Source organism: Cherax quadricarinatus, chromosome 51 (genome assembly GCF_038502225.1).
Source record: "Cherax quadricarinatus isolate ZL_2023a chromosome 51, ASM3850222v1, whole genome shotgun sequence".
NCBI lineage: Eukaryota > Metazoa > Arthropoda > Malacostraca > Decapoda > Parastacidae > Cherax > Cherax quadricarinatus.
Genome location: NC_091342.1, coordinates 6,928,914 through 6,947,252, shown reverse-complemented (window position 1 = coordinate 6,947,252; position 18,339 = coordinate 6,928,914). Strand labels below are relative to the sequence as shown.

Genomic DNA, 18,339 nt, shown 5'->3' with positions numbered 1-18,339 from the left:
CAACTGTGTCCCCTTGTTGCTGTGTCCAGTCTCTGGTCTTTGTCCACCTTGTCAATTCCTCTCAGTATTTTGTAAGTCGTTATCATGTTCCCCCTATCTCTCCTGTCCTCCAGTGTCGTCAGGTTGATTTCCCTTAACCTCTCCTCGTAGGACATACCTCTTAGCTCTGGGACTAGTCTTGTGGCAAACCTTTGCACTTTCTCTAGTTTCTTTACATGCTTGGCTAGGTGTGGGTTCCAAACTGGTGCCGCATACTCCAATATGGGCCTAACGTACACGGTGTACAGGGTCCTGAACGACTCCTTATTAAGATGTTGGAATGCTGTTCTGAGGTTTGCCAGGTGCCCATATGCTGCAGCAGTTATTTGGTTGATGTGCACTTCAGGAGATGTGCCTGGTGTTATACTCACCCCAAGATCTTTTTCCTTGAGTGAGGTTTGTAGTCTCTGGCCCCCTAGACTGTACTCTGTCTGCGGTCTTCTTTGCCCTTCCCCAATCTTCATGACTTTGCACTTGGTGGGATTGAACTCTAGGAGCCAATTGCTGGACCAGGTCTGCAGCCTGTCCAGATCCCTTTGTAGTTCTGCCTGGTCTTCGATTGAATGAATTCTTCTCATCAACTTCACATCATCTGCAAACAGTGACACCTCAGAGTTTATTCCTTCTGTCATGTCGTTCACAAATACCAGAAACAGCACTGGTCCTAGGACTGACCCCTGTGGGACCCCGCTGGTCACAGGTGCCCACTCTGACACCTCGCCACGTACCATTACTCGCTGCTGTCTTCCTGACAAATATTCCCTGATCCATTGTAGTGCCTTCCCTGTTATCCCTGCTTGGTCCTCCAGTTTTTGCACTAATCTCTTGTGTGGAACTGTGTCAAACGCCTTCTTGCAGTCCAAGAAAATGCAATCCACCCACCCCTCTCTCTCTTGTCTTACTTCTGTCACCTTGTCATAGAACTCCAGTAGGTTTGTGACACAGGATTTCCCGTCCCTGAAACCATGTTGGGTGCTGTTGATGAGATCATTCCTTTCTAGGTGTTCCACCACTCTTCTCCTGACAATCTTCTCCATGACTTTGCATACTTTACATGTCAGTGACACTGGTCTGTAGTTTAGTGCTTCATGTCTGTCTCCTTTTTTAAAGATTGGGACTGCATTTGCTGTCTTCCATGCCTCAGGCAATCTCCCTGTTTCGATAGATGTATTGAATATTGTTGTTAGGGGTACACATAGCACCTCTGCTTCCTCTCTCAGGACCCATGGAGAGATGTTATCTGGCCCCATTGCCTTTGAGGTATATAGCTCACTCAGAAGCCTCGTCACTTCTTCCTCGGTTGTGTGTACCGTGTCCAGCACCTGGTGATGTGCCACACCTCTCTGTCCCTCTGGAGCCCCTTCTGTCTCCTCTGTGAACACTTCTTTGAATCTCTTGTTGAGTTCCTCACATACTTCATGGTCATTTCTTGTTGTCTCTCCTCCTTCCTTCCTTAGCCTGATTACCTGGTCCTTGACTGTTGTTTTCCTCCTGATGTGGCTGTATAACAGCTTCTGGTCAGATTTGGCTTTCGCTGCTATGTCGTTTTCATATTGTCGTTTGGCCTCCCTTCTTATTTGTGCATATTCGTTTCTGGCTCTACGACTGCTCTCCTTATTCTCCTGGGTCCTTTGCCTTCTATATTTCTTCCATTCCCTAGCACACTTGGTTTTTGCCTCCTTGCACCTTTGGGTGAACCATGGGCTCATCCTGGCTTTTTCATTATTCCTGTTTCCCTTGGGTACAAACCTCTCTTCAGCCTCCTTGCATATTGTTGCTACATATTCCATCATCTCATTAACTGGCTTCCCTGCCAGTTCTCTGTCCCACTGAACCTCGTTCAGGAAGTTCCTTATTCCCATGTAGTCCCCTTTCCTGTAGTTTGGTTTCATTTGTCCTGGCCTTCCTGCTTCCCCCTCCACTTGTAGCTCTACTGTGTATTCGAAGCTCAAAACCACATGATCGCTGGCCCCAAGGGGTCTTTCATATGTGATGTCCTCAATATCTGCACTGCTCAAGGTGAATACTAAGTCCAGTCTTGCTGGCTCATCCTCTCCTCTCTCTCTTGTAGTGTCCCTTACGTGTTGGTACATGAAGTTTTCCAGTACCACCTCCATCATCTTAGCCCTCCATGTATCTTGGCCCCCATGTGGCTCCAAGTTCTCCCAGTCGATCTCCTTGTGGTTAAAGTCGCCCATGATCAGGAGCTTTGCCCTGCATGCATGAGCTCTTCTGGCCACTGCAGCCGGTGTGTCAACCATCACTCTATTGTTCTGGTCATACTCATGCCCTGGTCTCCTGCTGTTCTGTGGTGGGTTATACATCACTGCAATTACCACCTTGGGACCTCCAGAGTGAAGCGTTCCCGCTCTGTAATCACTTTCTTCTCCGCTGTCTCCTCTCTCCAGCTCATCAAAATTCCTATTTGTGGTTGCAGGGGTCGAAGTCACAGCTCCTGGTGTGTCCTTACCTATTTGTGGTTGCAGGGGTCAAGTCACAGTTCCTGGCCCTGCCTCTTCACTGGCCACCACTAGGTTCACTCTCTTCTGTCTCCATAAGCTTTATCATGTCTCTTCTTAAAACTATGCTATGTGTGCATGTGCATATGTGTATTTGTGCATGTTTGTATGCGTTTGTGTTTATATGTGTGTTTGTAAGGAGCCTAGTAATGAAGGGGTGTTAATTTAGCTGGCCCTGCGTATCCAACACTAGTTGGGTATATGCTGTCCTTGGATGTCAGTCAGTTACTGAGTTAAACCCTGGGGGTAGTATAGTTTAACTAGGGCCAGATTTTCAAACAGTAAGGTAGGATAAAATTTCTTAGATGGGATAAATGAAGCGAATTAAAATATAAAGAAATATGTAAGTGACGGATGTTGCATACCTCTGAGGTACGCAACCCAGGTTGAAAACCCCTTAGCATGTTCGTTATACTACCATGGAACAATTTCGGCAAACACTATATCTATCTACTACCAGGCCCTGGCTTGTTACAAGTATCTCTGGGAGGTAACAGTATCAATAACTAAATGTAAACCTTGCTGGAATGCAATAAAACTGATGAATTCAGAGACAACTCATTTACAAAGCAGAAGATCCAGGGCACTGCCTTGGTCCACCCACATGTTGATTGGTTGAGGCACTGTCATGAATGGTCACATAGTGGTGTCTGTCTCTCACTTGCATATAGCTTTATTTTGGTATAATCTTATGATTTTTCCATATTTATTTTTGATCTGTTTGTCTGCTGTTGTTGTTGGTTGCTTCCTCATAATTTTTTTCCTTGTTACAGTGACTCCATCAGACTATGAACCTGTTGGTTTCTTGCCCGTTGTAACCCTTCAAGCCAAGTTTCCTTCCAATGCTGTTAACATAATAGTGAGTGCATATTATGAATATTTATCAAAAGTCATTCTGCCCATTTGTCAGAAACATTTGAAGGTACAGTACTGTAGCAGTGTACTTTCAAATGTTTCCTCTTTCTGTGTTTAGGTAATTGTGCAAACAAGAGCTTCTTGTACCAACTTCCTTGCCATAGCAGTGCATCTCAGCTAAAACTCTGCATTTCCTACAGTACTGTATAACAGCTATGATATGTGCATGCACAAGGTGCATTTAAGATTTTTAACTGGATAGTACATACACAAATAACCTGCAAATAGTTTGACTAGTCATTGGTCCAGATCGGATTGAAACATCGACTAGTCATTGGTCCAGATCGGATTGAAACATCACCATGAGCTTCTTTCTCCTATGTGCAGGTTTTTTATGTATTTTTCCAGTCACAGTATTGTGCCTTTTTATTCTTCTCCCTGGATAGTAGACCAATTAGCATACTGAATGGTCTGTTCTTTATTAACACATCTGCTATTTCCCACCGAGGCAGGGTGACCTGAAAAAGAAGAAACACTTTCATCGTCATACATTCCATCTCCATCACTGTCTGGCAGGTGGAGTGTATGGTTTAGTATTTTTTGTATTTTAACGTTTTATTCTTTTCAGTCTGGTAATGTGCAAACATTATATCACAAAATGCAGCTTAAAGTTACTACTACATACATTAGCAGTTATGCTACTGAAATTCCTGATGTTCAGCCTAACACCCAGTGCATGGTTTGTATTACCTTTAATTTTTTTTTTTTTTTTTTATCTACTCACCTAGTATGTTTCATTTTACATGAAACTGATTAATTGGTCCTCAAGTGAAATTTTTCTTAAGCAACTGTTCAATAGTTTGAGCTGGTGTTTCGTCCCACCTCTTATTCTGTATTTCTTCCATCTCTGTAAATGGCCTTTACACTCAACTAGCTGTATGATGACATTTCAGCCCAACTTGGACCACTGATAAGTCACACTGTGACTTGTCAGCGGTTCAAGTCATATTGAAATGTTGTCATAAGTTTCCTCCTTTCCTAAGTGCAACTTGATAAATTAGACACATGTGCAACACTTGGGTATCTTTATTGTGGAAATGTTTTGCCACACAGTGGCTTCATTAGTCCAATACAAAGAAGAGTGGTGAAGATCAAGAGTTTGAGGTAATCAGTTCTTCAGCCTGGAGTCAATGTAATCAGTCCATCAATCTTGATAAGAATACAACATATGCATGAAGAAGATGCTTATGTACTGCAGACGGGTGAGGTGAAGCAGTCATAGGTGGTGTTACCTTGGACAGATCCACAGGTGGAAGTAGGTCATGACGATAGGCTTAGACAAGCCTAGAATTCCATGTGTCAAGATCCCAAGATGTTGTGAAATCTACTTCTGTCTTCAGATTTGTCCAAGGTGGCAGTGCCTACAACTGCTTTACCTCACTTGTCTGCAGTATACAGTCCCCTTCTTTGTGTATATGCTGTATTCTTATCAAGATTGATAGATTGATTACATTGATTTCAAGCTGAGGGACTGATTACCTCAAACTCCTTTTGAGCTTCACCATTCTTACTTGTATTGGACTGATGATGCCACTGTGTGGGAAAATGTTTCCACAATAAAGATATATAAGTGTTGCACATGTGTCTAATTTATCAACTTGTTAGTTCTCTGAACCATTTATCTACATAAGTGCAAGTTATTTGTATATTGTTCTGAACATGGTATTGTGACTTTTCATTTTCTGTTGTCATATGTGTCTATTAATAATCTATGTTTTTATTTGGATTATCATTCAAATAATTACCTTACAAATAATTTTAATAACATTATGAGAACAGATTATCCAACTTAAAAGGTGATATAAAAAAGACCTGGAAAACCCTATCTGAAATTCTAGGAACAAAAAAGATATCAGGAAACAGAAAAATCAAACTAACAAAACCGGATGAACCCCAACTCCCACCAACTGAAACAGTAAACAGACTCAATGTTTTCTTTTCCACTATAGGAAAAAACCTTGCGGGTAAAATCCCAAGCTCAAATACCCCACCTAATGACTACCTCACTGGCACCTACCCAGACACACTGTTCCTAGCTCTGACTAACCCAGCAGAAGTCTCCCTTATTATCAACACACGAAAGAACAAGACAGGAGATTTAAATACCTTACCACCCTTTATATACAAAAAAGCTTCACAAGTACTGCCACTAATCATTGCAACACTCTTTAAAATCCATTAAATCCTCTACCTTCCCTTCAGTTCTCAAAATAGCGATGGTCACCCCAATACATGAAGGAGGAGATCAAGCAGACTTGAATAACTATAGGCCAATATCCAACTTACACCCTCTCTCTAAAATCTTTGAAAAATTACTTCATAAGCGAATCTATTCCTACCTCATCTCCCACAACATACTCAACCCCTGTCAGTTTGGGTTCAGGCCTAATAAAAATATGAATGATGCTATTTTACACATGCTAGAACAAATATACACTGCACTTAAGAAAAAAGAAGTCCCATTGGGGATCTTCATCGATTTACGTAAAGCTTTTGATACAGTTTACCATGATTTGTTGCACATAAAATTGTCACACTATGGTATAAGAGGGCACTCCCTCAACTACCTAAAGTCATACCTTAGCAACAGAAGCCAGTATGTGTACACAAATGGAGCAAACTCTTCCACACAGCCAATTACAGTTGGTGTCCCACAGGGAAGTGTCCTTGGCCCTCTTCTCTTTCTCATTTACATAAACAACCTACGGAATGCATTGCAACTACTCAAACCCACACTATTTGCAGATAACACTACATACGTCTTCTCTCACCCGAGCCCAGTCATACTAGCCAATACTGTAAATACCGAATTACAGAAAATATCTACCTGGATGATGATTAACAAATTGCTCTCAATATTGACAAAACTTACTTCATTCAGTTTGGTAACAGAACTACAGATGTTCCTCTTAACATAATGATAAACGGATCACCTATCACAAAGCTCACAGAGGGAAAATTCTTAGGAGTCCACCTTGATAATAGACTCAAATTTCAAACACATGTACAACAAATTTCCAAGAAAGTCTCCAAGACTGTAGGCATACTATTGAAGATATGGTACTGTGTTCCACAGTCAGCCCTCCTGGCCCTATATCACTCACTCATTTACCCCCATCTCACCTATGGAATTTGTGCAAGGGGCTCAACAACAATAAATCATCTTGGACCATTAATTACCCAACAAAAGGCTGCAGTCGGAATGATAACAAATTCCCACTCCAGGTAGCATACTCCACCAATATACAAAACTCTAAACTTTCTCTGTACAAAACATCCATGCTTATTATTGTGCCTACTACATACATAGAACACTAAACTCGGATATAAACCCACCCCTCAAACTTCTCCTTACCAACCTCAACAGAACACATGACCATAACACAAGGCACAGATCACTCTTTGATGTTCCCTGTGTCCATCTCACACTATTTAAAACTCAATGCACATAAAAGGCCCAAAAATCTGGAATTCATTACCTGTGAATATAAAAGAAACACTGTCTGTTTATCAATTCAAGATTCTTCTTAAAAACCACTTACTCACCCACAACTAAATGAAGGCTGATTAACTGTATCTCATAAATGTATAACCTGTGACCCTATCAAACTATGTTTTTTTTTAATTACATTACCTAATAGAATACTCCATTCTCTTGAATGCACAGTAACTCATCTAATGACCATATGACCTGTTTCTGCACTACAAATTATTGATTTTATTCGATTTGATCGGAGTATATTATACATTGCTATGCTACAAATTTGTACAACTTTAATGCTTCATATTTGAAATACTCATTTGTACGTCATGTTGTAATTTGTTTACTGTAATTTTTATCACTGAATATATCATTGCTTAGTTAATCTTAAGTTAATTTTAAGCCAGCCCATAATGCTCTGCATACAAGGGGCTTTTGGCATGTACACCCAATCACAATATTTCTTTGTACAACTATGTATCATGTCCAAATAAAAATAAATAAATAAATAACCCAGGCAGTATTCTGAAAAAACTTGTTAACTGTTATCAAATATTTTGTTTAAGTTAATCTTTTTTTAACAATATCAAACAGCTGTCATCGAATTCTTCAAATGACAATGACAAACAACAAAACTCTTCTTGGACTCCTTCCTATGAACCTGAAATACACTACTCAGAAAGAGGTAAGTAATGCATTCTGTATGAAACATATACATATGTAGAGCTGAGATATCCAGTTGAGAAAATGTTTGACGTTTCATTACAAGAAAGTAAACAGTAGGGCATAGAAAAAATGACAAACATAAAAATGATAATAATAATCATAATAATATCTTTATTTCTACAAGTATTGTACATGTATATGTACAAGGTCCACAGGCCTAGCTGACATCAATGACATACTACTATATAGAAAGCTGCTTGTTATGCAGAGCATTTCGGGCATATTAGGTCAGTTTTGTGCCAGGATGCGACCCACACCAGTTGACTAACACCCAGGTACCCATTTTACTGATGGGCGAACAGGGACAGCAGGTGTCTTATGGAAATACATCCTAATGTTTTCCACTCATCATGGGGATCGACCCCTGGACCTCAGTGTGTAAGCTGAGTGCACTAGTAATCAAACTATGTGACACCTAAATGATGATTTTTGAAAATGGTAATAGATGGGACACCTTATTGTTATTCTGTGTTATTCCTCATACAAGTGTCTCAAAATAATCATTCTTCTCTTGCAGCATCAAGAATGAGGAAGAAGAAGCACATTTTAGATTTTCCATTTGATGTTAGAGGAGAAAACACACAGAGTAAGAATCATTGTTATCTGTCTGCTTTTGAATTTTGGATTTACATGCTTGAACTTTATACAGATAAATTAAATATTTCATATAATGTATGTACTATATAGTGTGTCTGTTATATTGAAATGTTAAAAAAAAAAAGCAAAAAAAGATGCACTAAAGTATTCTACTGTACTGTACTGTATACTGTAATTTTTTTTTTAACAAGTCGGCCGTCTCCCACTGAGGCAGGGTGACCCAAAGAGAAAGAGAATCCCCAAAAAGAAAATACTTTCATCATCATTCAACACTTTCACCTCACTCACACACAATCTCTGTTTTTGCAGAGGTGCCCAGAACACAACAGTTTAGAAGCATATATGTATAAAGATATCCAACATATCCCCCCAAACTGCTAATATCCCAAACCCCTCCTTTGAAGTGCGGGCATTGTACTCCCCATTTCCAGTACTCAAGTCCAGCTATATAAAAATAACCAGTTTCCCTGAATCCCTTCACTAAATATTACCCTGCTCACACTCCAACAGCTCGTCAGGTCCCAAATACCACTCGTCTCCATTCACTCCTATCTAACACGCTCACGCATGCTTGATGGAAGTCCAAACCCCTCGCCCACAAAACCCTTTACCTCCTCCCTCCAACCTTTTCGAGGACGACACCTACCCCTCCTTCCTTCCTCTATAGATTTATACACTCCATGTCATTCTACTTTGATCCATTCTCTAAATGACCAAACCACCTCAACAACCCCTCTTCCTCAGATATACTGCAGTAAACATTGAAAATAAAAGAGTTAAAAGTACAATTTAATCAATGTATTTTACTTATAATTTTATATTGGGGTTTGTTATATCAAGTGCTTACAATAGTCACTTTTGATCAGTACCAGTGTTCTATCTAGGTTGGAATATTGCTGCACACTAACAGCACCTTTCAAGGCAGGTGAAATTGCTGACCTAGAAAATGTACAGACAACCTTCATGGCATTCATAACTGCGATAAACCACCTCAGTTACTGGGAACACTTGAAGTTCCTAAACCTGTACTCCCTAGAATGCAAGAGGGAAAGATACATGATTATATACCCCTGGAAAATCCTAGAGGGACTAGTGCCAAACTTGCACACGAAAATCACTCCCTACGAAAGCAAAAGACTTGGCAGTCAGTGCAACATCCCCCCAATGATAAGCAGGAGTGCCACTAGCATGATAAGAGACAACACACTAAGTGTCAGGGGCCCAAGACTGTTCAACTGTCTCCTAGCATACATCAGGGGGATTAGCAATAGACCCCTGGCTGTCCTCAAGCAGGCACTGGACAGGCACCTACAGTCGATACCTGACCAGCTGGGTTGTGGTTCATACGTTGGATTACATGTGACTAGCAGTAACAGCCTGGTTGATCAGGCCCTGATCTGCCATTAGGCCTGGTCACAGACCAGGCCATGGGGAAGTTAACCCCTGGAACTCTCTCGAGGTATACTCCAGGTACTCTTGTTTTTTTGTGAATCGTATATACTTAGAGGGTCCCTTCACAAACCACGGTCTTCTCCAATCAAGACTACTAAAACTGTGATTGGCAGGTGACTGGCTTTTTAAAACATAGCTTAGACATGTCAACTAATCCTGTGTTGTTTGTATATTTCTTCGCTAGAGTTACAGTACTTTTATTCTTTGTCCATTTTTAGTGTCTGTATACGTGTAAGTATGTGCATTGTTGTTTTATGTTCTGTAATGTTCTATTATTTATTTTATTTATTTATTTAGAAATTTTAGCATACAAACAGAGGTACAAAAAATACAGGTAAGAGCAGCATGCCAAAGCCACTTATATGCATAGCATTACGGGCTGGCTTAAAATTAACTTAAGATTAACTAAGCAATGATGAAATTTGTGATAAGACATTATTGTAAACAGATAACTATAAAATACAAATGAGTATTACAAAGATAGGTCCTATGGTTACATGCATTGCTGTTCATTCAGTAGAATGGAGTATTCTGTTAGGTAGTGTATTTAAAAAAAAATAACAAAGTTAGGTTTAACATTTGTGTGATATAATTGTGAGTAACATTTAGGATATACAATTTATATGGTTCAGTTATTCAGTATTTATTTGGTTTTGAGTGAGTAAGTGAACTTTGAGAAGAGACTTGAATTTATAAACAGGTAGTGTTTCTTTTATATTTACAGGTAATGAATTCCAGATTTTAGGGCCTTTTATGTGCATTGAGTTTTTGAATAGCGTGAGATGGACACGAGGAACATCAAAGAGTGATCTGTGCCTTGTATTATGGTCATGTGTTCTGTTGAGGTTGGCAAGGAGATGTTTGAGGGGAGGGTTAATATCAGAGTTAAGTGTTCTATGTATGTAATAAGAGCAATAATAAGTATGGATGTTTTGTATGGTGAGTAGGTTGAGTGTTTTGAATATTGGTGGAGTGTGCTGCCTGTAGTGAGAATTTGTTATCATTCTAACTGCAGCCTTTTGTTGGGTAATTAGTGGTCTGAGATGGTTAGTTGTTGTTGAACCCCATGCACAAATTCCATAGGTGAGATTGGGGTAAATAAGAGACTGATAAAGGGCCAGGAGGGCTGACTGTGGAACATAGTACCGTATCTTCGATAGTATGCCTACAGTCTTGGAAATTTTCTTAGAAATTTGTTGTATATGTGTATGAAATTTGAGTCTATTATCGAGGTGGATTCCTAAGAATTTTCCCTCTGTTAGCTTTGTGATAGGTGATCCGTTTATCGTTATGTTAAGAGGTACATCTGTAGCTCTGCTACCAAACTGAATGAAGTAGGTTTTGTCAATGTTTAGTGTAAGTTTGTTAGTCCTCATCCAGGTAGATATTTTCTGTAATTCGGTGTTTACAGTATTGGCTAGCGTGACTGGGCTCGGGTGAGAGAAGACGTATGTGGTGTCATCTGCAAAATGTGTGGGTTTGAGTAATTGCGAAGCATTTGGTAGGTCATTTATGTATAGGAGAAAGAGAAGAGGGCCAAGGACACTTCCCTGTGGGACACCAACTGTAATTGGTTGTGCGGAAGAGCTTGCCCCATTTGCGTACACATATTGGCTTCTGTTGCTGAGGTAAGACTTGAGGTAGTTGAGGGAGTGCCCTCTAATACCATAGTGTGACAATTTTACATGGAGCAAGTCATGGTCAACTGTATCAAAAGCTTTATGTAAGTCAATGAAGATCCCCAGTGGAACTTCTTTTTTCTCTATTGCAGTGTATATATGTTCTAGCATGTGTATAATAGCATCATTAGTATTTTTATTAGGCCTGAATCCAAATTGGCAGGGGTTGAGAATGTTATGGGAGATGAGGTAGGAGTGGATTCGTTTATGAATTAATTTTTCGAAGATTTTTGAGAGAGGGTGTAAATTGGATATTGGCCTATAGTTATTCAACTCTGTTTGGTCTCCTCTTTTATGGATCGGGGTGACCCTTGCTATTTTGAGAACTGTAGGGAAGGTGGAGGATTCAATGGATTTGTTAAAGAGTGTTGCAATGATTGGTGATAGTACTTGTGACGCTTTTTTGTATATAAAGGGTGGTAAGGTATTTAAATCTCCTGCCTTGTTTTTCAGTGCGTTGATAATAAGGGAGACTTCGTATGGGTTAGTCAGAGCTAGGAACAGTGTGTTCGGGTAGTTGCCAGTGAGGTAGTCATTTGGTGGGGTATCTGAGCTTGGGATATTATTGGCAAGGTTTTGACCTATAGTGGAGAAGAAATCATTGAGTCTGTTTGCTGTTTCTGTTGGTGGGAGTTGGGGTTCATCTGATTTTGCTAATTTTATTTCGCTATGTCGTGATATCTTTTTTGTTCCCAGAATTTCTGATAGGGTCTTCCAGGTCTTTTTTATATCACCTCGTAAGTTGGATAATCTGTTCTCATAATACAATTTTTTTGCCCTTCTTATCAGGCTGGTTAGGATTGACGAGTAACGTTTTGTTTGGTCTCTGGTTATGTGACCCATTCTGTACTGTTTTTCATATCGGTGTTTTGTATTTATGGATTTGAGAATGCTGGGTGTTAGCCAGGGACTGTTCAGTCTCTTAGCTGTCATCTGTTTAGTTTTTTTAGGGCAGTGCTTGTTATAAAGGTATTGGGTCTTTTTTAGAAAATTATTAAAACATTCGTCAGTATCTGTATAGATTTCTAGCTCAATGTGCCAGTCAATGTTTGTTACTGCTGTTGTGAAGTTATTAATGGCTGCCTCATTGTGAAGTCTGAAGGTGACTTTAGTAGTGTCTTGGGGTATTTTACCAAGAGTTGTTATGAGGAAAGTAGGGTAATGGTCTGTGGTATTATCTGTAATTATGCCTGATTTTAAAGGGGATATGGTGTTGGTCCAGATGTGGTCAAGTAGGGAAACACTAGTCTCTGTAACTCTTGTAGGTTTTGTTACTGTTGGTAGCAACATGCAGTTACTCATTGTGTTTGTGAATTCAGTAACGTGTGGGTCCTGGTCTTGCAGGAGATTTATATTGAAGTCACCTGAGAGTAGTAAGTGATCTTTGTTCATGCGTGCATCAGTTATCATACTTCCTAGGTTTTGACTAAATTGGCTAATGTTTGATTGTGGAACTCTGTAGATGTTTATCACTGTGAGAGGTTTTTGTAGGTATTTGGATTTGAATTTAGCTATTATATATTCCCCATGTTCATCCCTTGTGTAAGTATTAGTGATACATTCTAGTTGGTCTGAGTAGTATATAGCAGTGCCACCCCCTTGTTGGTCTGGCCTACAGTTGTGTATGGCTGTGTAACCAGGAATGGCATAGACATCTGTAGTATCAGGCTTTAGCCAGGTTTCAGTTAGTGTAATGATGGACATATTGGCATGCAAGGAATTTAGTAATGCTAGGAGGTCATCATAATGCTTGCTTAAAGATCTGATATTGTAGTTAAAGATAGTTATGTTGTTGTTGGCTCTGAGAAGTGCCTTTGATTGTTCTGCTGTGTAGTAATTACAGTAACTGTTTGAATCATTTAAGTCATTAAATAAGAGGTTGGTATCAGGATCAATGCTTGTAATCATAAGATTTGTAGTGAATCTATAGTTAGAATTAAGTAAAAAATAAAGTAAATATTCTAAAGCTAAAAAAAAAATAGCATATCTTAGGTTTAAGTTTCCCTGAAATATTCTGCATTACCAAGGACTCTATGTAGACCATCTAATGTCATCCAGTTTTGTAAAAAACTACCATATGTATTATGTGGAAATAAAATACTGTATTTATTTATTTTATTTATTTTTCTTCTAGGTGATCAAAATTTAGTCAGGCAGTTCAACACATCTAAAACATGCTCTCTTCACTCCTTATTTGGAAGAGAGGATGTGATTCGATGCCCTTGTGGTGTGTGCCGTGAGGATGGACCCATGATTAAATGTACTCTTTGTGATTTTCGTCAACATGCAGTTAAGTTCTCTTCATAATGTTGTTAACACCATAGGAGAAACTAATTTAGATTATAGGGTTGAGAACTGATTTTATTATTATGGGGATACAGTGGAACCTCGGCTTACAAACTTAATCCGTTCAGTGACCTTGTTCGTATCCTGATTTGCTCGTATGCTGAGTCAATTTTCCTCATTTAACCCCTAAACGGTCTAAACGTATATATACGTTCGCTCGTGTAGCGCCCCAAATTTTTTGAGAAAAAAAAATTTTTTTTTTTTTTTTTTTAATAGGAAAAAAGAGGATATGGTACCCAGGCATCCCCAATTATTTTAATATGGTGCACAGTGAGTGTGCACACCCATTCTCTCATATCTAGGCGATCAGGCTTATCAGGGCAATGTTGAATGAATGACAAAGAAAACGTATATATACGTTTGGGGCGCTACGCGAGAGAACGTATATATATACGTTTGGACCATTTAGGGGTTAAATTAATTGAAATGGCATTAATCCGTATCAGAGGAATTCCTGCTCTCAGGAGGCATGACAAAATAACGCTAATATCAACTCTGTGGCTTATTTATCTATCACAATTCATCTAATATGACTTAATAAACAGTTTAAATAACATAGAAACCTGATACATGTATACACTCTATTTATTTTTTTATTTATTTATTTATTAACAATTTGAGCACACATACAGAGGTACAAAAAAATGCAGATAAGAGTAGCATGCCAAAGCCACTTATACTATGCATAGCATTATGGGCTGGCTTAAAATTAACTTAAGATTAACTAAGCAATGATGAAATCAGTGATAAAACATTAATGTAAACAGATACTATAAAGCACAAGTGAGTATTACAAAGACAGGTCATATGGTTGCATGCATTGTTGTACATTCAGTCGTATGAAGTATTCTGTTAGGTAGTGTAATTAAAAAATAATAAAGTTAGTGTAATTAAAAAATAATAAAGTTAGATTCGGTTTTAGGTTTAACATTTATGTGATATAATTGTGAGAAACATTTAAGATATACAATTTATAAGGTTCAGTTATTCAGTATTTATTTGGTTTTGGGTGAGTAAGTGATCTTTGAGAAGAGACTTGAATTTATAAACAGGTAGTGTTTCTTTTATATTTACAGGTAATGAATTCCAGATTTTAGGGCCTTTTATGTGCACTGAGTTTTTGCATAGTGTGAGATGGACACGAGGAACATCAAAGAGTGATCTGTGCCTTGAGTTATGGTCATGTGTTCTGTTGAGGTTGGCAAGGAGATGTTTGAGGGGAGGGTTAATATCAGAGTTAAGTGTTCTATGTATGTAATAGGTGCAGTAATAAGTATGGATGTTTTGTATGGTGAGTAGGTTTAGTGTATTGAATATTGGTGGAGTGTGCTGCCTGTAGTGAGAATTTGTTATCATTCTAACTGCAAATATGTCATTATGTATGTTGCAAGTGGTGGTGGCAGTGGAGGAGAGTGGTCGCAGGCATTCTCGCTCCAGCTATGAAAACGTCTTCGGAGGTGTTAGTATAAGAGAAAATGGAGTTTGTGAGGCTAACTGCATTAGATCACTACTTTCATAAGGAAAACATATTGTAGAAATAAACTGATGTACGTACCTTGGTGAAAAAATGCTGGCGAAGGTTGACGGTGGAAAAGATAGGCAGAGCGGTGTATGCTGTCAGGAGTTCATTTCATTTTGTCCTTTTTCTATCGCTTAATCACTTAATTGCTACACTCTTAATGCTGCACTTTATCACTGAACTTAACTGCTAAAATTTTTATTTTTATCTCGCTTCACTATTCACTGATTTTTGGCTTTTTCTCCATGCTTTTCACACTTTCATCTACAAGGTGTTTCAATAAAAAACTGTTAAAGGAGGTTTGTTTCTTAATCAGTTTCAGAATGTTTTGGAAATGAGCTATGCTCTGCCATCTCATGGTGGCATTCTCAAACTCACTTATTATAGTATGTACTATTTATTTATTTATTTATTTATTTATTTTTATTTATTTAGAAATTTTAGCATACAAACAGAGGTACAAAAAATACAGGTAAGAGCAGCATGCCAAAGCCACTTATATGCATAGCATTACGGGCTGGCTTAAAATTAACTTAAGATTAACTAAGCAATGATGAAATCAGTGATAAGACATTATTGTAAACAGATAACTATAAAATACAAATGAGAATTACAAAGACAGGTCCTATGGTTGCATGCCTTGCTATACATTCAGTAGAATGGAGTAATCTGTTAGGTAGTGTATTTAAAAAAATAACAAAGTTAGGTTTAACATTTGTGTGATATAATTGTGAGTAACATTTAGGATATACAATTTATATGGTTCAGTTATTCAGTATTTATTTGGTTTTGAGTGAGTAAGTGAACTTTGAGAAGAGACTTGAATTTATAAACAGGTAGTGTTTCTTTTATATTTACAGGTAATGAATTCCAGATATTAGGGCCTTTTATGTGCATTGAGTTTTTGCATAGCGTGAGATGGACACGAGGAACATCAAAGAGTGATCTGTGCCTTGTATTATGGTCATGTGTTCTGTTGAGGTTGGCAAGGAGATGTTTGAGGGGAGGGTTAATATCAGAGTTAGGTGTTCTATGTATGTAATAAGTGCAATAATAAGTATGGATGTTTTGTATGGTGAGTAGGTTGTGTTTTGAATATTGGTGGAGTGTGCTGCCTGTAGTGAGAATTTGTTATCATTCTAACTGCAGCCTTTTGTTGGGTAATTAGTGGTCTGAGATGGTTAGTTGTTGTTGAACCCCATGCACAAATTCCATAGGTGAGATAGGGGTAAATAAGAGAGTGATTATTATAGTATTACTATTATATTATTATTATTATTTTTTTTTTCTCGACAAGTCGGCCGTCTCCCACCGAGGCAGGGTGACCCAAAAAAGAAAGAAAATCCCCAAAAAGAAAATACTTTCATCATTATTCAACACTTTCACCACACTCACACATTATCACTGTTTTTGCAGAGGTGCTCAGAATACAACAGTTTAGAAGCATGTACGTATAAAGATACAAAGCATATCCCTCCAAACTGCCAATATCCCAAACCCCTCCTTTAAAGTGCAGGCATTGTACTTCCCATTTCCAGGACTCAAGTCCAACTATATGAAAATAACCGGTTTCCCTGAATCCCTTCACTAAATATTACCCTGCTCACACTCCAACAGATCGCCAGGTCCCAAGTATCATTCGTCTCCATTCACTCCTATCTAACACGCTCATGCACGCTTGCTGGAAGTCCAAGCCCCTCGCCCACAAAACCTCCTTTACCCCCTCTCTCCAACCCTTTCGAGGACGACCCCTACCCCTCCTTCCTTCCCCTATAGATTTATATGCTTTCCATGTCATTCTACTTTGATTCATTCTCTCTAAATGACCAAACCACCTCAACAACCCCTCTTCTGCCCTCTGACTAATACTTTTATTAACTCCACACCTTCTCCTAATTTCCACACTCCAAATTTTCTGCATATTTACACCACACATTGCCCTTAGACAGGACATCTCCACTGCCTCCAACCGTCTCCTCGCTGCTGCATTTACCACCCAAGCTTCACATCCATATAAGAAACACTACCTGTTTATAAATTCAAGTCTCTTCTCAAAGATCACTTACTCACTCAAAACCAAATAAATACTGAATAACTGAACCTTATAAATTGTATATCCTATATGTTACTCACAATTATATCACACAAATGTTAAACCTAGGACCCAATCTAACTTTATTATTTTTTTTAAATACACTACCTAACAGAATACTCCATTCGACTGAATGTACAGCAATGCAAACAACCATATGACCTGTCTTTGTAATACTCATTTGTGCTTTATAGTTATCTGTTTACAATAATGTTTTATCACTGATTTCATCATTGCTTAGTTAATCTTAAGTTAATTTTAAGCCACCCCTTAATGCTATGCATATAAGTGGCTTTGGCATGCTGCTCTTACCTGTATTTTTTGTACCTCTGTTTGTATGCTTAAATTACTAAATTACTAAATGATTCGGTTAAGTTTCATGTAACATAAATTTCCCTTACTGGGAAAGTACTGTATTTAAATCCTCCATGCTATTTAGTATTTACGTATTTAAATTGTGTTTGTTCACTTATGCTGAACATGAAGTCCCATCTTGATTCACTCCTTTCCTCTGCAGTGAAATATTTTTTGCTTGATACCATAATTATTATTTTGAGTTCTCCTAGCCACATCTGCAGTAAATTTTAAATATTTTTTCAGGTGTGTTTTAGATTGTTGGAAGTAAACTACCTACAGTCTAATCATGTCTGTGAATTATGTGCTAATGTAACTCATCCCTGTACGGATTACTCCCTTGTCAACACAGATCTCTGCAGGGTAATGTATCACACCTAATTAAATATATTACGTGACAAAAATTAACAAGTTCCAGGAAAACTGGATATCAAAACAACATTCTAGAGACCAGGAAAAGGCTTTGTGTTTTGTGTTTGTATGTATTCGTTGTGTATATATAGAGATAATGGGTACATTGGGGAGAGAAAGCCTGTGATCTGTGAATTGCCCATCATTTTATTTTGATGCGCCTTTTCAGCTGTATTCTAAACTGTAGCATCACATTAGCATCTTGTAGA

The 18,339-nt window shown here is 38.4% G+C and overlaps 1 protein-coding gene across 6 annotated transcripts in view; it reads left to right on the top strand.

The window, feature by feature from the left end:
• LOC128694685 (HORMA domain-containing protein 2-like) overlaps window positions 1–18,339 on the top strand; it is a 68,139-nt gene that overhangs the window by 30,614 nt on the left and 19,186 nt on the right. For 4 of the 6 annotated variants that reach the window (XM_070095746.1, XM_070095743.1, XM_070095741.1 and 1 more), the window contains exons 7-12: window positions 3,332–3,417; window positions 4,042–4,152; window positions 7,549–7,639; window positions 8,198–8,266; window positions 13,543–13,697; window positions 17,966–18,082. In XM_070095746.1, the coding sequence (XP_069951847.1) occupies window positions 3,332–3,417; window positions 4,042–4,152; window positions 7,549–7,639; window positions 8,198–8,266; window positions 13,543–13,697; window positions 17,966–18,082 (629 nt within the window). The remainder of the gene's footprint in view (window positions 1–3,331; window positions 3,418–4,041; window positions 4,153–7,548; window positions 7,640–8,197; window positions 8,267–13,542; window positions 13,698–17,965; window positions 18,083–18,339) is intronic. The other 2 variants (XM_070095745.1, XM_070095744.1) reach the window with 2 other exon arrangements.